The sequence below is a fragment of the Pseudorca crassidens genome, chromosome 10 (assembly GCF_039906515.1).
Source record: "Pseudorca crassidens isolate mPseCra1 chromosome 10, mPseCra1.hap1, whole genome shotgun sequence".
Classification (NCBI taxonomy): domain Eukaryota; kingdom Metazoa; phylum Chordata; class Mammalia; order Artiodactyla; family Delphinidae; genus Pseudorca; species Pseudorca crassidens.
The window spans coordinates 61,591,058-61,618,123 of NC_090305.1; the positions used below are offsets into that span (position 1 = coordinate 61,591,058).

General features: G+C 41.5%; 1 protein-coding gene across 4 annotated transcripts in view; it reads left to right on the forward strand.

The window, feature by feature from the left end:
* Nucleotides 1-27,066, forward strand: part of ULK4 (unc-51 like kinase 4) — a 518,420-nt gene that overhangs the window by 64,442 nt on the left and 426,912 nt on the right. For all 4 annotated transcript variants that reach the window (XM_067753978.1, XM_067753980.1, XM_067753979.1 and 1 more), the window contains one exon: nucleotides 26,127-26,234. In XM_067753978.1, the coding sequence (XP_067610079.1) occupies nucleotides 26,127-26,234 (108 nt within the window). The remainder of the gene's footprint in view (nucleotides 1-26,126; nucleotides 26,235-27,066) is intronic.

Here is a 27,066-nt window from a genome sequence, read left to right on the forward strand (position 1 = left end):
TCACACCCAACAAAATCGACGGTGGTTTCTTAATATCATCTAATACCCAGTGTTCATGTTTTCTTGATGATCTTACACATGTCATTTTTTTTTTTTGCGTCACGTCTTAGTTGTGGCACGTGGGCTCTTTGTTGTGGCGCGTGGACTTCTCTCTAGTTATGGCTCATGGGCTCCAGAGCACGTGGGCTCAATAGTTGCAACATACAGGCTTAGTTGCCCCACGGCATGTGGGAGCTTAGTTCCCTGACCAGGGATTGAACTAGCGTCCCCTGCATTGGAAGGCAGATTCTTAACCACTGGACCACCAGGGAAGTCCCTCATACATGTCATTTTGTATTTTATCATTGAACCAGGATTGAAACAAGGTCCTATACTGCATTTAGATAACGTTGACTCTTAAGTCCCTTAATTTCAAATATTTTCCTATTATCTTTTAGTGCCATTTATTTATCAAAGACAAATTGTCATTTGTTTTAGCCAAAGCTGGAATGTTGGAAACTTTCTTCTGTCCTTTTGGTGCCATGGTTCTCTCTCACCTGTATTTCCTGTGACTGCTAGTTAGGTGTAGAGCCTTGATTACATTCAAGTTGCTTTATGGAGGAAGGGTAGGAATTCCCCCTACCTGGTGCTGTGTGTTTCCTGTTGCCTCATAGGGAGATGTGTATAGTAATGTCTGGTTGCCTCCTTATTACTGGTGTTGTGATTGCTTGCTGGCTTCAGGTGTGGTCAGCTCTGTGGTTATGAACTTGCCCATCACTCTCATACTTAGTAGTTTTAGCATCCGTTGATGATCATTGCTTAGTTGCATTAGTCCTTTAGGGTTGCAAAAATGATCATTTTCTCATTCTGTAATTCCTTTCTCATTTACAGCTGGGAGTTTTCCTTACATAAGAGCTTTCCCATATCAGCTAATTGGTTATCCTAAAATACAGTTTGTTTAGCAAAGGTAGGATAAATGATTGTTGCCCTTTATAGACCAATATTCAGAATAATAAGTTGGTGCCTTAGTTGTCTTAATCTGTCCAATGAGATTCTCTTTATATTAAGAAATTATGGATTTACATATGTATGTTTATTTCAGTCTGTTGCAGTCATTAGTCTTTTGGGTGCTAAAGTTGTTCCATCTCAGGCCAATGGGAGACCGTTCTAGTTTGGTCCTCTCTACTTTCTACATGAGCCTACTACTGTGTCTGATACCTTACTTGCTTCCTGTCAACAAGATTTCACTGTTCTTGGGAAAAGTCAGCCCTAGTTCTGAAGTCAATTCTATAAGGAACCTTGTTTAATTTTAGCTGAAAATGGTGCTTCGAGAATGCAGTCTGGGTAGGGGTGCTCATTGCTGCTGGGATTGTCGTTTCTTTTAGAACTTTTCGTGGGTGAGAGCTAGGAAATATTTCTTAAAGAGAAAAGTCACAAGTTCTTTCGTACCTGTACTTCCAGTTCACATTTAAAATTATGGTTTTTACCTTTTTATTTAAAATTTTAATTTCTCATAAACTGAAAGTCTTAGCTGCTAACGACATTAACATGCCTATTTTCTTTAACCTATAGTTTAGATTAAATAGTTTAAAAATAATAACCATATTATTCCTAACAGTAAAACTACAAACTGCTGTTTAAGATATTTTTGTTTTGTTTTGGTTGTTTTGGTCCTTGGGATACAATCCACTAGGTGATATATACAGTCAAAATACTGAGTTTTCAGGTCAATTCAAATAATTCTTCACTTTGTACTTCTGTCACCAGTATGATATATAATTATGTATATTTTTCAATTTGTATTACATATTTTGGCATTACAGATTTAGGGATTGCTTTGTGCTTTCTTTTTGAATCAAAGATGGTAATGCTTTTTTTTACTGAAGAGTTACAAATATACAGAAATGTGTACAAAACATAAATTTCATGCTCACTGAAATGTCACAAAGTGAAAACCCAGGAAGCTGCCACTGGTTCAAGAAATAGAACATTGCCAGCCCACGAGCACACCCCGTGTGCCCTGTCTCGATCGCTAGTCTCTCCCTTTGCTCTGAAGGTATCTACTACCATACCTTCTGGTTCTCAATCGCTAGTCTCTCCCTTTGCTCTAAAGGTATCTACTACTGTACCTTCTGGTTCTCAATCGCTAGTCTCTCCGTTTGCTCTAAAGGTATCTACTACCGTACCTTCTGGTTCTCAGTCGCTAGTCTCTCCCTTTGCTCTAAAGGTATCTACTACCATACCTTCTGGTTCTCAATCGCTAGTCTCTCCCGTTGCTCTAAAGGTATCTACTACCATACCTTCTGGTTCTCAATCGCTAGTCTCTCGCTTTGCTCTAAAGGTATGTACTACCGTACCTTCTGGTTCTCAATCGCTAGCTAGTCTCTCCCGTTGCTCTAAAGGTATCTATTACCATATGCTCTGGTACTGTGATTATTTTGCCTGTTTCTGAATTTTATTTAAATTGAATCATATGACGTGTTCTTTGGTATCTGGCTTATTTTGTTACGTGTCATGTGTGAACCATTCATCCTTGTTTTAGGTGTCTAGTTCCTTTACAGTATCACACCACTAGTGATGGACATTTGGGTTGTTTGCCATATTTGGCTATTATAAATAGATCTTGTAAAAACATTTTGATGCACTTATGTGAACTTTCTGTTAGATAAACCTAGGAGTTAGAATTGCTAGGTCATAGGGTATGTGTATGTTCAACTCCAGAGGGTAGTCTAAACTGTTTTCCAAAACAGTTGTATAAACTTAAAATCCTTTCACCAATGAAAGAGAATTTTCAGTGATTTGTATTCTCATTAATACTTGGTTTTGGTATAAAATCACGTTAAATTAGTATCTACCAAGTTCTTTATTTTTAACATGAATGAGTATTGAATTGGTTATATGATATCTATAGAGGTGATTGATGGGTTTTATTCCTATCTCTGTTAATAGGTGGATTATATCAGTGGCAACCCTAAAATTAAACCACCCTAGCATTTTTCAAAGTAACTCTACTTGAGTCATGATGTAGTAACATCTTTATAATGCACTGTTGGATTCTTTTTGCTAATATTTCTTCTGGATTTGTCTCCCCATTTTTCCCCCCATGACATTGAGTTCTTGAAAAGCCCAAGCCAGTTGTCTTGTAGAATGTTCCACATTTGTCTACTTGCTTTTTCTTAGTATCATGAAACTTGATTTTCTAGTTCCTACATTTCCTATAAAGTGTAAGTTAGGTTTGGAGGCTTGATTAGATTCAGGTTAAAGTTTTTTTTGTTTTTTTGTAAGACTATATCATAGGTGATGTTGGGTGCTTCATATTTCGTCATATCAGGAAGCATATGGTGTTTGTACCCTATTAATTGTACTTACTTGGATCACGTAAAAGAGGTGATGCCATGTATCTCCATTGTGAAGTTACATCTTTTTCCTTTGCAGTGTCACTTTCAGTGCCAAGTTAAGTATACAATAAGGAAATAATTTGAAAAGTTATAGAGATTGTAACTCGCTTGTTTTAACCTTTTTCTAAATTGAAATGCACAATTTTAGTTAGTCCATGACATGTTAATGTATTAGCTGTCGTTAATTGCCATTGCGTTTTTCTCATTTCATTTTCAACAGATTAATTCACTAAGTTCATCGTGCTATGCAACATTATTATTGCCATTGCTGTTTTGAAATTCATCAAATTTTCAAGTTTATTTTGCTTTTTATGTCCTAATTTTTTTTTTGGTAGGATAATCGCATCTTGTGATTTAGTTGCTCAAAAGATGAAATCTTCTCTGAATTCTTGATTTAAGAATATTGACACTGTTATTCAGCCTTCTACTGAATTGGTTTTAGACTTGAACTTTATGTTAAGCAGTAGATATATGGTGATTTGAAGCATTATTCAACTTAGTTCTCTCTGAACATTGTGTACTTGTGGAACTCTAAACACGGGACATGATGAACTGTATTTAGGGACAGTTGGCTGTTCTGGCATCTGTTTTAGAGGTTGTGGTGTAGCGTGCTCCACTTTGGGCTCTTGCTCTCTATTAAGCTGCACAATTGCACCACTTCCTCCGCTGTCCCGGCGCCTTGCATGCTGTAGCTTTTCATTACTGGAACAACTGCACATGGCAAGCTCAGTCATGGTCCTTATTTTCCACAGTCCTCATTTCCAACTTACAGCTGTTTTGAAGAACAGATGATACTTGTTGCACTTTTTGGGGATGTACATATTTTATGTACATAAATGAAATTGTTTTTACCTAGAGTTTTCCCCGTGTAGCATTTATTATGCTTTTTTCTAATTACAAAATAATGTATGGTTTTCTTCTTTAAAAAATATTGCGTTTATTTATTTATTTGTCTGAGCCGGGTCTTAGGTGTGGCACACGGGGTCTTTAGGTGTGTCATTATCTAGTTCCCTGGCCCCCTGCTTTGGGAGCACGGAGTCTTAGCCACTGGACCACAAGGGAAATCTTTGGTTTTCTAATTATAAAAACTCAGCTACTTAGATTACCTGGAAATCCTCCCACAGCAAAATAAATATCTAGAAATTCAGGATAAAATGTAACAAAAAGATTTGTAAAATACTTAGATGCATGAGAAAGGGAAATTCTCGAAAGTCAGAAATGGGGAGCTGAAATCTGAAATGGTAAGACTTTGAGGCTGTCTGAGGCAGAGCAGGGTGGTGGTTATTGCTGTTAATTTTGAGATCTGGTAGAACCTAAGAACAGTAGATGAGGCCTTCGGTTCCCCAGTGCGCGTTAGTTGGAACTAAGGCTCTTGAAGAGCTATCCCTGTAGTAAAAGGGGAATTTTGCAGGGAGAATAAAAAAAGGAGCAATCCATTTATCTACACGGGGAGGTAACAAGCAAGCTTGTTGATTTTATCTTCAGCTCTAGAAAGGTTAAAAAAAGTTTTCATATAAGTTTGTAACCACGGTTTTTTGAGTTCATTAATGTTTGGAGTATGCATTTATACTTCTTCCCAACTGAGAAATTAACATAAAAATAAGACCTGGGTTGGAGTTCTGGTTCTGGTCATGGTTGAGAAGCTTCTGCCAATAATGATAATGAACCTGGACAGATTATAAAAACGGAAGTAGGTAGAAGCTAGAGGGGACACACAACTTGAAAGAAAGGAAGCTGTGTGAGCTGTGTTTTTAACTGGCTTATCTTCAGGCAGGTGCTCTGAGTTCACACAGGGGAACAGAGTTCAAGTAGAACCCAACAGTCTTCCTGGATCAAGGAACTGAGTCCCACCACTTAACTTGGTGGGACTTGACCTCCAAACTCCATCTCCCCAGCACACTGAGCAACTGTTGAAATTCCTGCTCCTCTTTGACCTCTCACTCACTGCTTTCTGCTGGGGTCCAGGGAGTTTCACTCAACGTGCACACACAGCCTCCAAGTTAGCCAAGGACCTCAGAAACTTTTGGAAACTTTTCCACAATTATCCCATCAAAATTTTTTTCTATCTCATTCTATATTTTATGTGTATATTATGTTGTATGTACACATTGTATGTGTTTTTGCATTGTATGTGAAATAGGTAATGTTGATTTAAGGTGAAATGTGATTACTTAACGGATGCTATCGTAACCTGAAGAGTATCCAGTAAAAACGTAAACAAAGAGCTATAGCTAATTTGGTCAGTAGAAGAAATGAAATGCAATTCTAAATTAATACTCAATCAAAAATAAGTCGGGAAAGGAAGATTAAAGGGAGAAAGATCAAATGGGACAAATAGAAAGCAAATAGCAAGATGATAGACTTAAACCATACCACATTAATAATTACATTAAAGTTCAGTGGCCTAGATACTTGAGTCAAAAGGCACAGATTGTCATACTGGATTAGAAGGAGAAGCCTAGCTATATGTAGTTACATAAGCCATACTTTAAACATGAAGATAGACTAACAACATGGAAAAAGATATACCATGGAAACACTGAAAACAAGAAAGCTGCATGGCTATGTTAATAACAAAGTATATAGTAAGGGAGTTACACTAGAGATAAAGATGGGTGTTTCATAATGAGAGTTTCAATTTTTTAGAAAACATTAACAATCCTGAATTTGTAGGCACCAACCAAGAGCACTTTAAAATAAATGAAGGGAAAATTGACAGAACTAAAAGAAGCAGACAAATCTGTTATTGTTGGGTAAGTTTTAAACAAGCAAGACAAAGTCAGAACACAGAAGATTTGAATGATATGAATGAAATTGAAATAATTGACATTTATAGAATACTAATTTGAACAACTGTAAAATATTTACATTCATTTAAAATGCACACTGAATATTCACTAAGACCATAAAGTCAGCCGTTAAACATATCTTAACAAAGGATTAAAATCATTTAGAATATATTCTCTGACGACGATGGAATTTAGAAGTTAATAAGAGGAAATCTAGAAAATCCCTCAAATATTTAGAAATTAAGCAAAATACTTTTGAGTAACTCATTTTTTTCCCTCTTTTTCCATCAGTTTCATGATTTATTTTTATTGAAGTATAGTTGATTGACACTGTTGTGTTTCAGGTGTACAGCACAGTGATTCAGTTATACACAATATATATCTATTCTTTGTCAGATTCTTTTCTCATAGGTTATTACAAAATATTCAGTATAGTTCCCTGTGCTGTATTGGTCCTTGTTGGTTATCTATTTTATATGTAGGAGTGTATATATGCTAGTCCTGGACTCCTAAATTATCCCCCACCCCTTTCCCCTTTGGTAAGCATAAGTTTGTTTTCTATGTCTGAGTCTCTTTCTGTTTTGCAAATAAGTTCATTTGTATCTTTTTTTGTTAATTCCATGTATGAGCGATATCATATCTGTCTTTAACTTAGTATGATCATCTCTAGGTCCATCTCTGTTGCTGCAAATGGCATTATTTCATTCCTTTTTTATGGCTGAGTAATATTCCATTGTATACACATTCTACATCTTCTTTATCCATTCTTCTGTTGATGGACATTTAGGTAGTTTCCATGTCTTGGCTATTGTAAGCAGTGCTGCAGTGAATTGTAATAGTGCTGCATGTGTCTTTTCGAATTAGTTTTCTCCAGATACATGCCCAGGAGTGGGATTGCTGGATCACAGTGGTAACTCTAATTTTAGTTTTTCAAGGACCCTCCATACTCTCCTCCATGGTGGCTGTACCAGTTTACATTCCCACCAACAGTAACTCATGTGTTAACGAAAAACTCTGAAGAGGATTTAGGTAAATTTTAAACTGAATGATAATGGACACCTAACACATCAAGAGTTTTGTGATGCTGTTGAAGTGGGAGTGAGAGGGAAATAGTCCACAGCTTTAAATGCTCAGAGTAGAGCACTAGCTATGAAAAGCTGAACACATATCCCAGTTGCCTGGAAGGCTTGTTAGAATGCAGATTGTTGGACCTCACCTACAGAGTTTCTCATTCAGTAGGACTGGAGTGGGGCACAATTTGTATCTTAATAGATTCCTAGATGACTTTGTACTGCTGCTGGTTCCAGGACTGTACTTTGAGAACCACTATATGAGAAATCAAGAATGTTCTAAGTTCCAATTTAGGAAGTTTAGGGCTTCCCTGGTGGCGCAGTGGTTAAGAATCCACCTGCCAATGTAGGGGACACAGGTTCGAGCCCTGGTCTGGGAAGATCCCACATGCCGCAGAGCAACTAAGCCCATGTGCCACAACTACTGAGCCTGTGCTCTAGAGCCCACGAGCCACAACTGCTGAGCCTGCGTGCCACAACTAATGAAGCCCACGCACCTAGAGCCCATGCTCTGCAACAAGAGAAGCCACTGCAATGAGAAGACCGTGCACCACAATGAAGAGTAGCCCCCGCTCACTGCAACTAGAGAAAGTCCATGTGCAGCAACAAAGACCCAATGCAGCCAAAAATAAATAAATAAAATAAATAAATTTATTAAAAAAAAAGTTTAGGAAAAGGAAAGCAAATTCAACCCAGTGCAATTAAAATAAAGGAAATACTAAAAAATAAGAGCTGAAGTCAATGAACTGGAAAAGTAAAAGTATATAAAAACCAGTAAAACTGGTAGTTCATATGTTGATAAACTTATTAAACTTGTAGCCAAATTGATCAAAAGAAAATAAAGAGAAAATACAAATAAGCCGTGTCAGGACTAAAAGGGAGACAGCAAGGGAGTAGATTCAGCACTCAGGGTACTAAGGGGGTAATATGAATAGCTTTATGCCTACTTACTTGACAGCTTAAATGGACAAGTTGTCCGAATAACACAACTTTCTGGAACTGATAGAAGACAGAAAAATTTGGAGAACCCTATGTGTGTGAATACATTAATAAAAAACCTTCCGCTCCAAACAGCTCTGGGCTTCTATGAGTTCATTGGTGATTTCAGCCACCACCCTGCCCATATATTAGTGTGTGTGTGTGTGTGTACACATATATAACAGTATATACATTGATATATGTTTATATTTACTCAACATCACGTTTACTTAGCTTTATGAGAAGGTACAAGACGGGCAACATAGCATGAATGATAACAGGGTAATTGTCCTTAAATCAGAAGGGACACGATTCACTGTCACAGGAAGAAAGGATTAATAAATGGAGGTGGAGTGGGGGGTATGATTTGGTGGTGGGAGAATGAGGGATCTTGTATCTAATGGCTTCTGACAATGGAGTACCTCAAGGTCACCACCAGAAAGAGGTGGAGGAGAAGATATGAAGTTGTCATTTCAGAGAATGGGAAAGAGAATAAAGCACAAAAACCAAGTTCGGTTTGTTTCACCTTAAATTGTTTATCACAATCTGCCTAGTTGTGTGATGTTCTCCAGAAGATAGTTGGGTCTTTAATTAAGGGAGGACTTGAGTCTGTTGAGGGGGGAGAGTGGTCATTTCCAAACCCTCTTGCCTAAGGCCTTACAGTTTTAGGTCTTTTCTGTTCAGAAGCCAGTCTATGTAGGAAAGCATGTAAAGAAAGACTGTGAGAAGGTGGTGGGATCATTGGCTTGGGTGTTTAAAGGAATATTGCTGAAGGGCTTTGAATAAGGAAGCTTGAGAGAGGTATGAGTGAAGGTGAGAGGGTGTCTGAATTGGAGAAGTATTGGGGATACTGTGAGGGTTCTGGGTGTGACTGTGGATGAGTCGTGGTAGAGGAACAGGTCAAGGGACCAAGTGTTCTGAGCTCAAGGGACCGTTGTGTGGTCAGGGTTCCAGTGTGTCTCCCATAGGGACATCCACTTGGCGGAAAGTGAGGACAGGAGTATAGGTGGGGAGGAAGGTGGTGAGCCAGGAAGGAAGCCGTGTCCTCAGTGGACAAGAAGCATGAACAGGGGGGTCAGTAGCCAAGGGCACTGAGGAGAGAGGACAGTGTGATAAGATGATGGGAGACTCAGAATCACAGGCCCTTGGTTAGGACAGAGGGTGTGAGAGTATCAGCAGGAGTGAGGAGGAACGCAGCCTCACCCAGCCTCAGAATACACTTTGAGTTCGGCTAAGGATGTTTGCTGCTTGGCAGGGCAACAGGAAACAGAGAGAGACGTAGGTTTTCCACGTAAATCTCAGGGAAAACGATCTCTCTCTTCTTTGGATAAAGTGCTATTGATAAATTTGGCCCACCATAAGGACTCGCTTAACAACAGTGCCGCCTGTGTGAGGGTTTGTGTTACGGCCAAACACAGAGCACTAGTCAAAATGTTGCCGGTGGGAAGAGCTCTTAATGAATTAGCCATGTTTTTGTGAATACTGTTCTTTCTAAAACCTGCATTTGAGCAGGATTTTCTTGTTGATGGTAATTTATGAAAATGGTGCTAGGTGCTTTCCTGAAAAAACTACCTCTACCTTGTTGGGCTTATATTTCCCCCCTTTTCACAGGTATCAGATGGCCCCGCAGGGTGCTCTGTACCCCACTGCTGCCTCAGTGTAGCATCCTCAGCAGTTTCTGTGCTGAGCGGCTGTAAGACGCCATCTTTCACACCAGGCACTGCGCGACCGTTTCTGGCTTGTTTGAGGGCCTGAGCTGGGACTGATTCTCATTTATAATTCTTCCTCGTGGTTAGTTTCAGTGAATTTGCCCTTGTAACTTTCTGCTAAACAAACTTCTTTTTCTGTTACTTTATGGACAGCATGAGAGACAGATTTGTTAAATAATAAAGCAAGGGTTGAATGATATTCATACCTTTGTGTAGAACGAAGTGAAACGTTCTGGGTTTATTATATTAAGCCATGGTGCTGAAGTGCGTATCGTTTGGGGAATTGCCATATTTGAATCACTTTTGCATACAAATTAAACATCTCACATCAAAGGATATTTAAAAGGCATGCTTCCTAATTTCTTATAATAATAGAATTCATTTAATTTCTTACCTGACATCTTGTAGAACAATTTTCAGCCTCTGTGTTTGCTGCTCTAATTTTTATGCTCATTTTACCTGGACTATGAACATACCTTTGTTATAATATTTTTAGGACAGCAGTTGTGAGGCTTATATATTTGAATGTGATATAATTTAGTAATCCTTGGGAACCTAGCAAAGCATCACATGTAATTTTCTGTTAGATGAAAGAAACATGGGAAGAGAATTGGTGATGGAAAGAATTGCAGAGAACACGAAATGAGAGCTGATTCCTGAAGCAGAAAAATGCAATTTAAAAATGAGCTTCCCTTATATTTCTATTTGAGGAGTGTGGAAAAGATGACATTAAGAATATAGTGACGGGCTTCCCTGGTGGTGCAGTGGTTGAGAGTCCGCCTGCCGATGCAGGGGACACGGGTTCGTGCCCCGGGCCGGGAGGATCCCACATGCCACGGAGCGGCTGGGCCCGTGAGCCATGGCCACTGAGCCTGCGCGTCCGGAGCCTGTGCTCTGCAACGGGAGAGGCCACAACAGTGAGAGGCCCGCGTACCGCAAAAAAAAAAAAAAGGAATATTGTGACAAGTAAATAATACTAGTTGTATATAGCAAGCTCAGAACTACAGTATTGGAGCTATGTCTTTGTGCCATAACTTTTAAATTATTATACATCGAAAAGAATTTTAATGAAGGACAATGGTAACTTGACCTCTTAAGGAAACATTTATGTCGTGAGCATGATTGTCTTCTGCTCTTCCCAAGTAAAATGTCATTTAACCCTCAATAAATAAATAAATAAATAAATAAATATCTCCTTTGCCCCCCAGTAGATGCTTACATTAGATACAGAAGAGGGGACCTGCCACCGTGTGGCCATACCTGGAATATATGTCTGGCTTGGTTTCTTCTGCCTGGCCTGGAATGGCCTCTTCCTCTGTCTGTGTCAGGTTTAGTTTGTGGTCACCAGAAGGAAGCAGAGAAGAGTGGAAGGAGGGTATATGCCTCTCTTTCTGGTATGGCTGCCAAGAATTGTGACTGTAGTACCCTATGTTGGTAAAAAGGCACGTGTTAGGGCAGCACTGCTGTTCTCGTCTCCGTAGGTAGACTCTCACTGGAGGCCTCTGCAGGCTGCCAGTGTCTACTTTGCACCCCTCTCCTTAGCCTCTGCCACCCAGTTGCCATCTGTGTACATCGATGCTTGAGGAGTAGTCAAGAAGTGGGATTCAGAGGCTGATTCTCTGATGCTGAGATGACATATGAATTCAGTGTCCCTGGTGATTCCAGCAGTTTCTTTCCCTTTTTAAAAAATTTGAGTAAGACTAACTCAAAACTATAAAACCAGTAGTTTGTGAAGGCTTAAAAGACCATTGCTCAAAATGAAGCCTGACAACTTATTAACTGGTCAGTCTAAGTGTACGATATGGGGTTCCACCATTCCTTTCCAAGGTGGAAAGGATGAATCCAGCTATTGGGGTGAACCTGTCATTTTCAGTATTAATTGATTTCACAAGATGATAAGGAAAAACTGGCAAGTGAAGCTTTTCAAAGGGGACTACCATTCACCCTCCCTAACCTGTGGCACACTCAAATTGGGATCATTCAATGATGGTTTATTTACAAAGGGGTGATTGAGTACAAGGGATGGTGCCGTTTTCCAGGGTTGGTAATAGTAGAATTGTTCTCACCTTTCGGGCCCAAAGGAATAAGTGGGTTGGGGAACTCCCTGGCGGACCAGCGGTTAGGACTTGGCACTTTCACTGCTGTGGCCTGGGTTCAGCCCCTGGCCAGGGAACTAGGATCCCGAATGCTGTGTGGTGTGACCAAACAAAAAAAGAAAGAAAAAGAAAAAAAGTGGGTTGGGATGAATGTGGTTCCTGGAGCCCAGAAGGAGATGCGTTTGGGAGGCTGATTGAAAGGGGCAGGACCGTGGATGGTGGAGTTGGCACAAGTGCAGGGGCAAGGATGGCTGATCCGTACCTGGAATGGGCATCTCTTCCTGTGAGGGCACAGTGCTGTCCCCTCCATGATCAGAGGGTTCTAGTGTAGTCAACCTGCTGCTGGCCGGCCGGCCAGGCCCTCCAGGGAATGGAACTGTATCATGGCTCAGTATTGGCCTCTGTTCATGGCAGGTTGGGCACCCAGCAGTGGCAGTAGCCAGGTCAGCCTTGGGGAGCAGAAGCCCATGTTGTTGAGCCTATGCATTGCCTCCATCCTTCCCCCCACGTTCTTTGTACATGGCCTCGTTGAGCGAGCACCAGTGTAGCTGGTGAAAGATGCTGCCTGGCATCCGCAGGATCGTTCTGCTCTTCCTGCTGACTGGTGATGCCCTCTTGTGGGCATTTATATGGTGGGCTGGAATGTCTTTACACTCTGTTCCCATTCCAAGAGCCCATCTATACCTCTCTCCCCCAGACTTTTTTTTTTTAGTACAGTTGTTTTCTTTCTAAGTATTTGACCCCCTGGCAAGCCTATTAGCTACTGCTTTCTGAGTTGGTACAGATGCATCCCTAAGTCCATCTCTCTCTGGGCAGTGCATGTACATTTACCATAAACAAAGTCCTGCCCACTCAGGATTTCCTTTCACCGCTGTCCTTCCGGGCCACCTTTGGGTGGGATTGCACTGAAGTGGCCATCGACTTGGTACTGGTGCCAAAGTACCATGCAGAGCCATGTGTGCACCAGGTCTGTTTATGCTTTTTCGTCCTGGCAGGGAGGAAATGTAGAAGTCCCTGGAAAGTCACGGGGATGGGCTGAGGAAGGGCGAGACAGCTGAGCAGTGACAGCAGATACCATGGGAGTCCGAGCTGCCTGCATATGGAATGTGAATGAGTGAATCTGCTTAGCTTGGGCTCCTATGTACCATTTCAATTTTAAAATAAGATGCTACTGTGCATAACCAATTTTATGGCAACATCCGGTTCATGATGGGCAGATCAGGTCCCGAAGTATCTGGAGGCAGGCATTCAGTCTCAGCCAGGGCCCAGCAACAAGCCAGGAATGGCTTTTCAAATGGAGAATGACGGTCGGCAGAGGGGAGGGCAAGACTTATTCCAAAATCTGGGGCATTTGTGCTGTGAGTCTGCCACAGGGGCTTGCCATGGGCTTTCTATAGCATCCCTTTCTGCCACAGGCAGTTCTGACAGTGATACGACACGTCTGCTGGGTCTGGCAGACAAGCCTGGACCTGCTGCAGAACTCCTCCTTGGGCCTCTCTCAAAACTGGCAGCCTTATCAATGATCACTAAATGGTTGGAGCCTCTGAAGTCCAGATGGGCTCGCTAATCATTGGACCTCCTAATCGTGGTGGGTAGTGCCAGGTGTAGCAAATTCTGTCTCGCTTTAGAAGGAATGTAATCACATGCTCCAGGACCACTGGATTCCTAGGAACTTCACCAATGTTAATAGACCGTGAACTTGTGGCAGGATTTATCTCCTACCCTCTGGCATGTAAGTTAGGGTGCTGCTCACTAGGTCCAGTTAGCATAATATCATCGGTGTAATGGAATAGCATGTTGTCCCGCAGAGTATCGAGATGATCAGGGTCCCTCTGGACCGTATTATGACAGAGTGGGAGACTTGATATAGGGGCAATTCAGCAAGTAGAAACAACTTTTTTTTTTTTTTTTTAACACTGATTGGCATAGAAAAGAAAGTACCAGGGGCTGTATTGATTTGCTTCTGTAAAGATGCCACATCTAAAATTGCAGCTGCAATCAGCATTGCCATCTGATTAGATTTGCAAAAGCTGCAGTCATTCTGCGTGACCCAAGTGGATTCTGCCCTGGCCTAACAGGAAGTTAAATGGGCATGTGGTGGAAATCACTGCCCCGACACCTCTCAAGTCTTTAATGGCACTGATCCCTACTCGTTGATCTCCATGGATATGATTTGCTTTTGGTTTACTGTCATCAGGTGGGCAGGCAGGGGAGGTTTTCTAGTTCTAGTTGCTGCCACTTTGGTCCTTCCTACTCTAAATAGGGATCTGTTGTGGGAATCCTGCTAATTAATATCTTTTTTCACTGTGTGTTCTAGGGCTAGGAAAATAACCAGGGCTAGGTGTGTGGGCCCACTGGACAGATGTGAGATGGATTTGGTTAAGACTCCACGCAGCCCCAGGCCTTAATAAGCTCCTCCTCTGACTCCTGGAGTATAGTGGCACCTTAGGGCTTCAGAGGTCAACCCTCGTTCAGAGCCAGTATCTAATAAGTTCAGAGAGTCTGAGCACTTCCCTTTCCCCAGTGCTCAGTCATGGTAAATGGCTGAGGACCCTCTGGGGAAGCAGAGTGCTGGGACAGATTCACAGCATTTACCTGTGGCCAATTTGTAGGCGTCTCTTTCAAGGGGACTTCAGCTTAGTCCAGGAGCTCTGGGTCTGTGAACCAGCTTGGGCGTGGGATCTGGATAAGAGGCTGTGAGTCCTTGTTACGGGGGTTTTTGTTAGGTCTCTGCCCAAATAGACCCAGACATTTTCTTACTGTATGTCAAGTATCACCTTTGTAGGCTGATTTGATGGTCAGTTTACCACTGTCTGAGATTCTAATGGGTCAGAATACTCTGATCACCAAATTGCCCTGTGACTCACTTGTACAGTTAAGTGCTGCCATTGGTCTTTGCTATCCCTAAATTCCTTTGCTCCCTCTGTGATCAGACCCAATTCCATCGTCAGTGTGTCTTCCCACTGTCATTTCTGACCTATAAAGGATCCCGCTGCAGAGCTGCTCAGAGGCGCTGGTGCCCACCCCCCCCCTCCAAGGCATGTTTCTTAGGCCCTCCCAGGAGAGGTGGTTTAGGGGGATGGCTGGGCAGATTGCACTTTGCAGAACCATTCCAATGTTTCCAGTTCCCTGAGCTTTCAGACTCTGTCCTCTGTAGCAGTGGTTCTCAACTTTAGTGGCTCATAAGAATTCCCGGGGGGCTTTAAAAATTCTCATGTCCAGGCTATACCCCAGACCAGTTAAACCAGAATCTCTGGGGGTGGATGCAGATGGCTGTAGTTTTTAAAGCTTCACAGGTGAGTCGAATGTGCAGACACTGGAGTCCGGCAGTAGTGATCCTCAGTGTGGTTGAGGCCATCAGCATTAGCATCTCTTGGCAACTCGTTAGAGTTGCACGTTCTTAGTGCCCATCCCAGGCCCACTGCATGAGAAGCTCTGAGGGCAGGGCCCAGCTTTCTGTGTTTTTACAGATCCTTCAGTGATTCCGTTGCATACTAAAATTTGAGAACCAGTGCTCTGCAGTATGCTGGTGAAATCCTAGCGTTTTGACCTCATTAATTAAAGGCCATCATTAAGGCCACATTTCAGTTGGTCAAGCTAGGAAACGTCCAGGTGTTTGAACCTCTGCCCTCCAAGGTGAGAGGCATTGTGACTGTGAGCTGCAGACCTGCTTTTTTTAAAAAATTAATTTATTTTGTTTATTTTTGGCTGCATTGGGTCTTTGTTGCTGAGCGCGAGCTTTCTCTAGTTGCAGCGAGAGGGGGCTACTCTTCGTTGCGGTGCATGGGCTTCTCATTGTGGTGGCTTTTCTTGTTGTGGAGCACGGGCTCTAGGCGTGTGGGCTTCAGTAGTTGTGGCACATGGGCTCAGTAGTTGTGGCTCGCGGGCTCTAGAGTGCAGGCTCGGTAGTTGCGGCGCACGGGCTTAGTTGCCCCTCGGCACGTGGGATCTTCCCGGACCAGGACTCGAACCCCTGTCCCCTGCATTAGCAGGTGGATCCTTAACCACTGTGCCACCAGGGAAGCCCTGCAGACCTGCTTTGTTTTGATTCTCAGGGAAGATTTTTTTTTTTCCCCCATTGCTTCATTCAGTACCAAGGTCTTGAGGTTCCTTACTGCCCTCTCTTGCAGGCTGGTTCACTTCTTATTCGTACATCCTTGGGGTACCAACTTAATGTGAATGATTTCCTGTGTGATAGCACACCATGCGTAAGCCCTAGAGTTTGTGTCTTGTTCCATTTCAAAAGGTCATTTCAAGGTCACAAAGATTCACCCACACGCCTGCAGGGTTAAAGTGTCTTGAATGCTTACCTATTTCTTTATTTTCTTGTTTTCTCTCTGTTTGAATATTTTTTAAGTTTCTGTCTTTGAGATTTCCTTAATTTTTTGCCAGTTCAGCTGTGCATTTTGTAAGGATATTTGAAACTATTTTATCTGGCATTTTCCAATTACTTTCCATGGGAGGAATCTTTAGGATATTTTGTCTGCCATCTGCCAGAAATGGACAAAAGAATTTTAATGATTAATCAGGTTTTGAACTACAGATATGTTACAGATTTATTGCAGTTTGACATTGAATTTCTTAACCTGTATAGCAAGATTTCTCAGTATACTTCTCATTCGCAGCTTTTCTGGTGATTGGTGCTTTGCGACACTGGTGTCAGTTCCATGATATAAATGTTGACGGCAGATCTTAGCTGCCGCACAAATGGTCTTTTACCCTAAGATACGGGTGCAGTAGTTTACTGACTTGTTTTGTCAGTGATTCTTTTAAAATGGGAAAACGTCATCATTCCTATGTATCCTTAGAGTGGTCTCTGTGAATTGGATGATTAGCGCTGTGTCTCAGTCAGGATATGACTCGCTAAAGATATGGTAATGGAGACCATCAAAATCTCAGAGGCTTAAAATTCTCTTGCTGTAGGCCTAGGTGGCTCTGAGGGCAGCTGCCCTCAGCATTCCAGGCGGCTTCCAGCTCACGTGGCATCTCCATTCAGCAGGATGCTTTCATGTTTCCTGAGGCAGGGGAATAGAGTAGGGAAAATTGCACGTAGGTGTACATACATCATTTCTACCCAGCCAGTTGGTCAGAGCTACTCACATGGCCCCACCCAACTCCAGGGGAGCTGGGAAGTATTTTTGTGTGTCCAGGAAGGGAGGGGAACTGGACGGTGCAAGTACTGTTTACCGCTTTTGCAGGTTGACTCTGCCTAACTTAAGCATAAAGGGTATTTATTAGGGGAAGTGAGCAAGGTCAGAGACTCCAAGAGGAGGTCTGGAACAGTCAGGACCTGGGAGCTCCAGAGGGCCTTTGGAGCAGGACCCTCTTGGAGTCTTGCTTGGGACCATTGCTAGAAGGAATGAGTGAACTTCAGCTGTTCCTTTATTCTCTGTCACCCGGCTCAAGGTTCAGATTTCTGAGCAAGAGCCTTGGCTGTGGGAGGAAAGATGTTTCTGAAGGGAGCCAGGGGCCCTTGCAGGTTCCATGTTTGGAGGGCTTCCCACACAGTGCCTGCTTTGTCGTCCCACAGACCAAGCACAGTACAGGAGAGGTATTTCTTCAAAAGGAAGTTGGGTGATGTTAGGAAGAGGGATTGGGTGACTGTTGACCCAAAAAATGACACATTCTTTTGCAGTTGGAATCTGTTGACATCTAATTAAAAAAAAAAATCCAGGAACTTGATAAAGTTTGTGTACCTACTACTTCCAAACTTTTTCTATGGCTGTAAAAGACTGAGAAATTTACTATGCATTTTATTTGCTTTTCCTGACAGTTCATAATCTTTAAGAGAAAAAATTCCATCAGTTACAGGTTGTTTGTTTACATTTAGGCCTTGACAGGGAAGTGACAAGATAGCAGTCCTTACTTCTCCCTGATTATTTACTTTTAGGAGTTCGATGCCACGTAGTTACCCAATTAACATGCAGAGAATTAGGGATTAAAGTTTACATCCATAGATGCTGTTTTTTTTAAACATCTTTATTGGAGTATAATTGCTTTACAATGTTGTTAGTTTCTGCTGTAAAACAAAGAGAATCAGCTATATGTATACATATATCCCCATATCCCCTCCCTCTTGCGTCTCCCTCCCACCCTCCCTATCCCACCCCTCGAGGTGGTCGCAAAGCACTGAGCTGATCTCCCTGTGCTGTGCAGCTGCTTCCCACTAGCTATCTATTTTACATTTGGTAGTGTAGATATGCCAACGCTACTCTCTCACTTTGTCACAGCTTACCCTTCCCTCTCCCCGTGTCCTCAAGTCCATTCTCTACGTCTGTGTCTTTATTCCTGTCCTGCGCCTGGGTTCGTAAGAACCATCTTTTTTTTTAGATTCCGTATATATGCATTAGCATACGGTATTTGATTTTCTCTTTCTGTCTTACTTCACTCTGTATGACAGACCCTAGGTCCATCCACCTCACTACAAATAACTCAGTTTTGTTTATTTTTATGGCTGAGTAATATTCCATTGTATATATGTGCCACATCTTCTTTATCCGTTCATCTGTCGATGGACACTTAGGTTGCTTCCATGTCCTGGCTATTGTAAATAGTGCTGCAGTGAACATCGTGGTACGTGACTCTTTTTGAATTATGGTTTTCTCAGGGTATATGCCCAGTAGTGGGATTGCTGGGTCGTATGATAGTTCTATTTTTAGTTTTTTAAGGAACCTCCATACTGTTCTCCATAGTGGTTGTATCAATTTACGTTCCCGAGAACAGTGCAAGAGGGTTCCCTTTTCTCCACACCCTCTCCAGCATTTATTGTTTGTAGATTTTTGGATGATGGCCATTCTGACCGGTGTGAGGTGATACCTCATTGTAGTTTTGATTTGCATTTCTCTAATGATTAGTGATGTTGAGCATCCTTTCATGTGTTTGTTGGCAATCTGTATGTCTTCTTTGGAGAAATGTCTGTTTAGGTCTTCTGCCCATTTTTGGATTGGGTTTTTTTTTTTTTTTTTGATATTGAGCTGCATGAGCTGCTTGTATATTTTGGAGATTAATCCTTTGTCAGCTGCTTCGTTTGCAAATATTTTCTCCCATTCTGAGGGTTGTCTTTTCGTATAGACGCTAATGTTAAAACTTTGATATCCAGACATCACCAAGGAGAACTTCTTACAGTGTTGCCACATTGCAACAACATTTTTAGTTATTAGATACAGAATTTTTTTTTTCTTCAAACAGGTTTACCATCTTTCTGTTCCTGCCTGTTCAGCCTTCTCCTTCTGTCTAGTGTGTTTTCTCTCTCTCAAACTTTTTTTTTTTTTTTTTTTTTTTTGCGGTACGCAGGCCTCTCACCGTTGTGGCCTCTCTCGCTGCGGAGCACAGGCTCCGGACACGCAGGCTCAGCGGCCATGGCTCACGGGCCCAGCCGCTCCGCGGCATGTGGGATCTTCCCAAACCGGGACACGAACCCGTGTCCGCTGCATTGGCAGGCGGACTCTCAACCACTGCGCCACCAGGGAAGCCCCCCTCTCAAACTTTTTAAACCAACACTTGTGAAAATGAGAACTTGAAGTTTCAAGTCTACAGATCTGAAATGCAATACCCAAAGAAATCTAAGATTTAATAAAATTGAAGAAAGAATTATGGGGCTCTTCTTTTTTGTGCCCGAGCTCTGTTTGGGACATTGAAAATGGTGTTCTAAGAAAGAAAAGGGCTGGGCAAAGTGGTATCAATTGGAATTCTCTGTTCATTTGAGATTGTGGAATGCCTCTTACTTCAGGCATTGGGGAGGAGTACTGAACAGTATCTAACTTAGAAGACTCTGTTGTTGTGATGGCTTTTGCTGTATCTCCCTTTGGGAATAGTTGTATAGGGTTTCAAAAATGTCCCTTTGGCCTAACAAAACACTGGGTCTGGAGTTTAGTTCAGTTTCTCTTTGTAGCTGTTAATTGTATAACCGTTAACATGGACATTTAAAAACTATAATTTGAGAGTTAAGAGCAAGCAAACTCTTTCTGCAAGTTCAGAATATTAGTTTTATAACTGCAGAACTTCTTATTTCATCATCTTCCTGTCTTTCTGCCTAAGAGGCTCAGTCCAGGGTATGTGAGATTGAAGCACATTTGACCTTTTAATGTCGATCTGATGATTTCAGATAAAGCCAAAAGAGGCCTGGCTTCACTTTGTCAGAGTTGTTGTAAAATGGGTTTTGATTTCAAAATAGTTTAGGAAATAGCATTACAATCTTAAATTATTACTAGAAATAAGCAACCCATCATGCCCGTGGTTGCAGAAGGATAGTTTCTATTAGGGTAATAGAACCAGTGATGGCGTAGATATGCCTCAAAGCATAATGGTACTAGAAATAAGAGTCCCCCCACCAACCCCCTAATTTTCCTTAGGTTTTCCAAAAACGCAAACAATAGTAGCATAATACTTGAATATCCCATTTTTTAAATCTCTTTTAGTTTCAATGTTAGAAGGCCAGGCAAATTTTTTTTTTATAAATTTATTTTTGGTTGCACTGGGTCTTCGTTGCTATGCAAGGGCTTTCTCTAGTTGCAGAGAGCGGGGGCTACTCTTCGTTGCAGTGTGTGGGCTTCTCATTGTGGTGGCTTCTCTTGTTGCGGAGCACAGGCTTCAGTAGTTGTGGCACACGGGCTCAGTAGTTGTGGCGCACAGGCTTAGTTGCTCCTCAGCATGTGGGATCTTCCTGGACCAGGGCTCAAACCCATGTCCCCTGCATTGGCAGGTGGATTTTTTTTTTTTTTTTTTTGCGGTACGCGGGCCTCTCACTGTTGTGGCCTCTCCCATTGCGGAGCGCAGTCTCCGGACGCACAGGCCCAGCGGCCATGGCTCACGGACCCAGCCTCTCCGCGGCATGTGGGATCTTCCTGGACCGGGGCACGAACCCGTGTCCTCTGCATCGGCAGGCGGACTCTCAACCACTGCGCCACCAGGGAAGCCCATAGTTTTCCTTTTTAATATTAATATTTCTTTATATTTTTATAGAACAAGTGGAAAATCTATACAAATAATATTGCAGGGAAACATTATTTGTTGTGTATTGTTTAGTGGTATCCAAAGTTAATTTTTGCAAGTGAGATGTCATGTTGCTGTGGCATTACTGGCATAGATTATATGATGTTTGTCAATTTACAAGACACTGAGCTCCAAAGCAATTTCTTTTATGCTGGAGGCAGTTCAGTTTTATCTCTTTAAGGGTCTGCAGCATTAAAATGTTTTTAATTTCCTGTGATGCTTACTGATACAAAATGCCAGTGGATGATAAAATGGAGAAAGGCTATATGTCCCTGCTATGAATTTTGTGAAGCAGAAAGTTGGATCTGGATTTTAAATTTAGCATGAGGTTGACTTGAAAAGAAGTAAACCTTTTAGTCTGAGATAATTGTAGATTCACATGCAGTTGTGAGAAATAGTACAGAGAGACACTGGGTATACTTCATCCAGTTTTCCCCGATAGTGACATCTTGGAGAACTATCGTGCAATATCACAACCAGAATATTGACGCTGAGATAGTTAATGAAGAGAACAGTTTCATCCCCACAAGGATCACCCTTATTGCCCTTTATAACAACACCCTCTTCCCTCTGTCTCATGCCCCTCCTTCCAACCCCTGGCGACCACTAATCTGTTCTCCAGTTCTGTACTTCTGTCACTTTGAGGATGTATGAATGGAACTGTATGGTCTGTAACCTTTCAGAGTTGGCTTCTTTTCACTTAACATAATTCTCGGGCTATTCATCCTGGTTGTTGCACGTGTTAACAGTTTGTTACTTTTTTTTATGATTTTTTTTTTGATGTGGACCATTCTTAAAGTCTTTACTGAACCTGCTACAACATTGCTTCTGTTTTATGTCATGGCCCTCTGGCTGCGAGGCATGTGGGACCCCAGCTCCCCGACCAGGGATTGAACCCGCACCCCCTGCATTGGTAGATGAAGTCCCAACCACTAGACTGCCAGGGAAGTCCCAACAGTGTGTTACTTTTTATTGCTTAATAGTATTCCTTAGTATGGCTGTACCACGGTTTATTTAACCATTTACCTGATGAAAGATACCTGGATCATTTCCAGTTTGGTTAGTTACAGATAAAGCTGTTGTAAAATTGATGTACAGATTTGTATGTGGATGAAAGTCTTCATTTCTCTGGGATAAATGCTGATGAGTTTCTGGGTTCTCTGGTAGCTGCATGTTCAGTGGTTCATTAGTGTCTTAGAGGAACTGCCAGCCTACCTGTACCAGTTTACATCCCCACCAGCAATGGTATGAGTGATCCAGTTTCTCTCCATCCTCAGCAGCAGGTGGTGGTGTCACTCTGTTTTATTTTTGTGATTCTGATAGGTGTGTAGTGATGTCTCATTGTGGTTTTAATTTGCATTTCCCTAATAGCCAGTGATGTTGAACATCTTTTCATGTGCTTATCTGCCAGTTGTATAGCTTCTTTGGTGCAATGTCTCTGTGCTTTTGGTATCAAATCTACTCTTTACCTAGATTCTGAAGACTTTAGCTAATTTTTTTACTTCTAGTTTTCTGTTTTACATTTAAATCCATGATCCATTTTGAGTTGATATTTTGTATAAAGTGTCAGATGACTTAGGTTGATGTTACCTTTTTGTTTTTCCTGTGGAGAGCCATTTGCTCCAGCAACATTTCTTGAAAAGATTGACTTCCCTCTGTTGTATTGCCTTTGCACCTTTGTCACAAGTCAGTGGGCCATACTTGTATGGAGCTAGTTCTAGATTCTCTGTTCTGGTCCATTGATCCGAGTGCCTGTTTCCCTGACGATGCCACACAGTCTTGATTACTGTAGCTGTATAATAAGTCTTGAAATCAGGTGGAACAGTTTCAACCACCTTATTCTCCTTTTTCAAAATTGTTTTGGCTCTTCTGACACTTCTGCTTTCCACATGAATTGTAGGATAATCTTATTGATATCTACCAAAAAAATCTTGCTAGGATTTTGATAGGAATTTCAATAAGCCAAGCTGTCAGTTTGGGGGAAATTGACATCTTTACCGTGAGTCTTACTATATATGAACATAGTATATCTCCTTTTTGTATTCATTTATGAGATGGTCAGTCAGGAGTGGCCACAAGAGTAGAGAGAGGAGAGGCTCAGGAAAATAAAGTTTAGTATGTTTACAGGTCCTAGAGACAGGCATGGCATAAAGGGCCATATGGAAAAACGCCAAGGTCGTCAGGAGGCAGAGAAGGGGAGTGCTTAAGCCATAGTCTTTATTGGGGTTTGCACGGGAAAGGCGAGGCAGGATAAACACCTTAGAATTGGCTAGTCTGAATAATTTCAGCAGGCTTTGGGCTATAGGAAGAGTCTCTCGTTGCATGGTACCTGGTCCTGGGATGATGAAGACGAAGAATATTGCCTCCTGAGGTGTAAGGGCCAGATAGAGGAGGTGTGGCGAGTTTGCATATTAAAGACATGCTCTCCTGGCCCTTTGCTACCTCTAAGAATTGGCTTGCCCTGGGAGGGTAGGGTCATTCTCTCCCCAGCCAGAAAGGTTTTTTTAAGATGTCAAAGCATCATATAGTACAGAAAATAAAATACACAGACATAGACACAGACACACACACACATACATCTTTTCATTTATTTAGCTTGTCTTTGATTTTTTAAAAAACAACATTGTTTATATTTATATTATACATAACTTTATCAGTCTAGTGGTGTCATCATTTTACCCATTCAAGTGAAGTATGGAAAACTTACTTCCCTTTTCAACATTTCACCTCCCTCATTTTTATATAGTTGTCTTAAATATATCCTCTAAATACATTTAGAACCAAATCAAGCATTTTCCTAACATTTACTTCAACCATCCAACATAATTTAGAAAACTTAATAGGAGGCGGAAAGCCTATTGTATTTACCTGTATTTTTGCCTACCATGTTTTTGCTTCCTTCCTGATTTTCCAAGGTTTTTTTTTTTTTTTAATAATTTCCTTTCTCTTTAGAATACTTCCTTTATCCGTTCTTTTATGACAGGTATGCTGGTGACAAATTGCTGTTCTTGTAGGTAAAAAGAAAAGGCTGAACATTGTTAATTTCAGATGGGTTCAAGGTAATACTAGTGGATGATCAGTACAGGTTGAAAGAAAAGGAAGACTGTGTGTAGAAGTGACCTGCAAGGGCTAATGTGATGTATATGATTCCTTTTTCCTCCTCAACCACTTTATATGGGGGATTCACTGTGTGTAAGGCAGTGGGTAGTGGGAGTTACACAAGGTGGTATCTGTGTACAGGGGAATACTACTCAGCAATGAGAAAGAATGAACTATGTATAAACATAACAACATGGAAGAATCTCAAATGCATTATGCTAAGTGAAAGAAGCCAGACAAATAAGAATACATAGTATATGATTCCATTAACGTAAACTCTAGAAAATGCCAACTAATGACAGAAAGGAAATCAGTGGGAGGAGAGAAAGTTAGTGAAATGGAGGGATTACCAGGGGAACTTGAGGAAACACTTGGGGGTGTTGCTATCTTGATTGTGGTGGTGATTTCACTGGGACGTGCATAGGTCAAACATATCTAACTGTACACTTTAAATATATGCAGCTCTGGAAATTCCCTGGCGGTCCAGTGGTTAGGAGTCGGCACTTTCACTGCCATGGCCCCGGGTTCAATTCCCGGTCAGGGAACTAAGATCCTGCAAGACTCACGGATGGCCAAAAAAAAAAAAAAAAAAAAAAAAATGCAGCACACTGTAGGTCAGTTGTAACTCAATAAAGCTGTTCATAAAAAGCCACATCAACAAGTGTTCCTCCCATGCATGAGTATCGTGCAGCTCCCTGATGTGTAACTCCAAGTTGTTCACGCTCTTGTTTTACAATACGGGACCAGTGATTACATGCTGGGATGTTGTAGCATCTGTCAAATTGCTCTGAAAGTTTTAAAGTGCTCAGTTTCAGTTTTTAAACTTTTTTTAAAAAATGTATTTTATCTTTTGTTTATTTATTTTTGGCTGCATTGGGTCTTCATTGCTGCGCACGGGTTTTTTCCTCTAGTTGTGGTGAGCGGGGGCTACTCTTCGTTGTGGTGCGCGGGCTTCTCATTGCCGTGGCTTCTCTTGTTGCGGAGCATGGGCTCTAGGTGTGTGGGCTCAGTAGTTGTGGCTCACAGGCTTAGTTGCTCCGTGGCATGTGGGATATTCCCAGACCAGTGCTTGAACCTGTGTCCCCTGCATTGGCAGGCGGATTCTTAACCACTGCTCCAACAGGGAAGGCTTAATTAATTTTTAAAGTGAGATATAATTGACATATAACATTGTATTAGTTTTAGCTGTAAGACCTAATGTTTTGATATATGTTCAATTTAAAAACTTATACCTTGTCACAGTAAGAAATCATCTTGTTTGTGCACCATGTTTTCAGTTGCATGCACTGTTTTGGAGCAATGCTTCACACTATTTATATGCAATTTTTCCCCATCTCATTCTATATGTATCATTCTGAAACCATTATACCCTACTTCATGGTCACAGTATCATTTGATTAGCCTGTGTTCTGGGGCATACATTCTGGCATGGAGCACATGGGATTTTCTCAGCATGAGTCCTGGGAAATTAACTAGATCTGATAAAACATGCTGCCGGATTTCAAAGTGGATTATAGTGGAATGTTGGTATAATGTTGCCCCACTTGTATTTTTGAAGGAATCATTTAAAAGTTTCATGCAGTGTAAGAATTTTTCAAACTGGGGTGCGCTGGAGCATCCCAGGGATCTGGCATGGGAAAATCTGTGTTCAGATTCTGGTTTCCAAGTGGACTGGATGGCATGGGGGCAAGCTGCTGCAACTCTCTCAGCCTAGGTTTTCTGGCTTTAAAGATAGAGCAACGGTTCCCTCACAGAAGATTGGCGATATAGTGAAAATGCTTGGTAACCTGATAAGGGCTGTAAGTCGGTAAGTTTATTTCACTGGGTGTATTTGTATCTTCGTCTGGGAGAGTTCCTGTTTTTCTCCTTCAGGAATAAGGCCCGTATATTGAAAATAATTTGGAAACCAGTTCTTAAAAATGCAAGGTGAATTTTGTAGAGTGTCTTGCCTGTTACATATAGGCTAAAGAACCTAGAGATACACATGAAATAATAGACTTTTCCCCTCTCTTTTCAGGCAGTTACTCTCTTAACCGAATTAATTAGGGAAAACTTCAGGAACAGCAAATTAAAACAGTGCCTTTTACCAACTCTGGGGGAGCTGATCTATCTTATAGCCATCCAGGTAAGATTGTCTGGTTAACTCTGTTGTTCTTTGATGTGTTCTGACATATCATGGCGGATATCAAAATCAAAGTTTTCTGATTTTGCCCCTTTGAGCACACCTAAGGAATTTAGGGAAATTTTGACCTCTGGAGGAGAGAGGCTCTCAGTGTCTTTCTGACTCTTCTTCTGTCTCTCCTTGTCTGTCTTCCCTCTCCCCCAGTGCCTCTTTTTCTTTAAAGTGTAGGAGATTCTCAGGCTGTATTTTAAAACCAGTGGACCAGAGTCCCCAAAGTACTTCCTAGGTTGCTGCCATCTTTGACTCCTTCATGCAAGAGGGTCCTGTTGGTTCTCCCAGTGTAAAGGCGCCATTATTATTTAAAACACTGTGTGTAAATATAGCTCTTAACATGGCACGAGAATGTGTGACTGCAGAATTTGACTTCTTATATTTGGGAATATATTGAATAGATATAGATAAATTATGAGTTATTCATTTCATGTGATGCTCTGAGTGTTTTAATGAGTACCAGTAAGTTACAAGTTAATCAAAAGTTCTCTCCTTGTACTTATGTTTTGCTTCTAGAACTTGCTTAAATGTTATATAACCTGAGTATCCTTAGTATCTAAATTGACTTTCTGGATGATCATCATTTTAAGGCAGTTAACTTAATTACTATAAAACATCAGTATTTAAAATCATTTAGTTCCATGCATAGTATTGATAACCTGTACAGCAAATCTCACCTCCTTAGTCTTCGTTTTCATAAATGTCTTGGCTATTCCTGGCCCTTTACATGTCAGAATAAATTTTAGAATCAGATTGTCCAGTTCTGAAATCATCTTTTGAACCC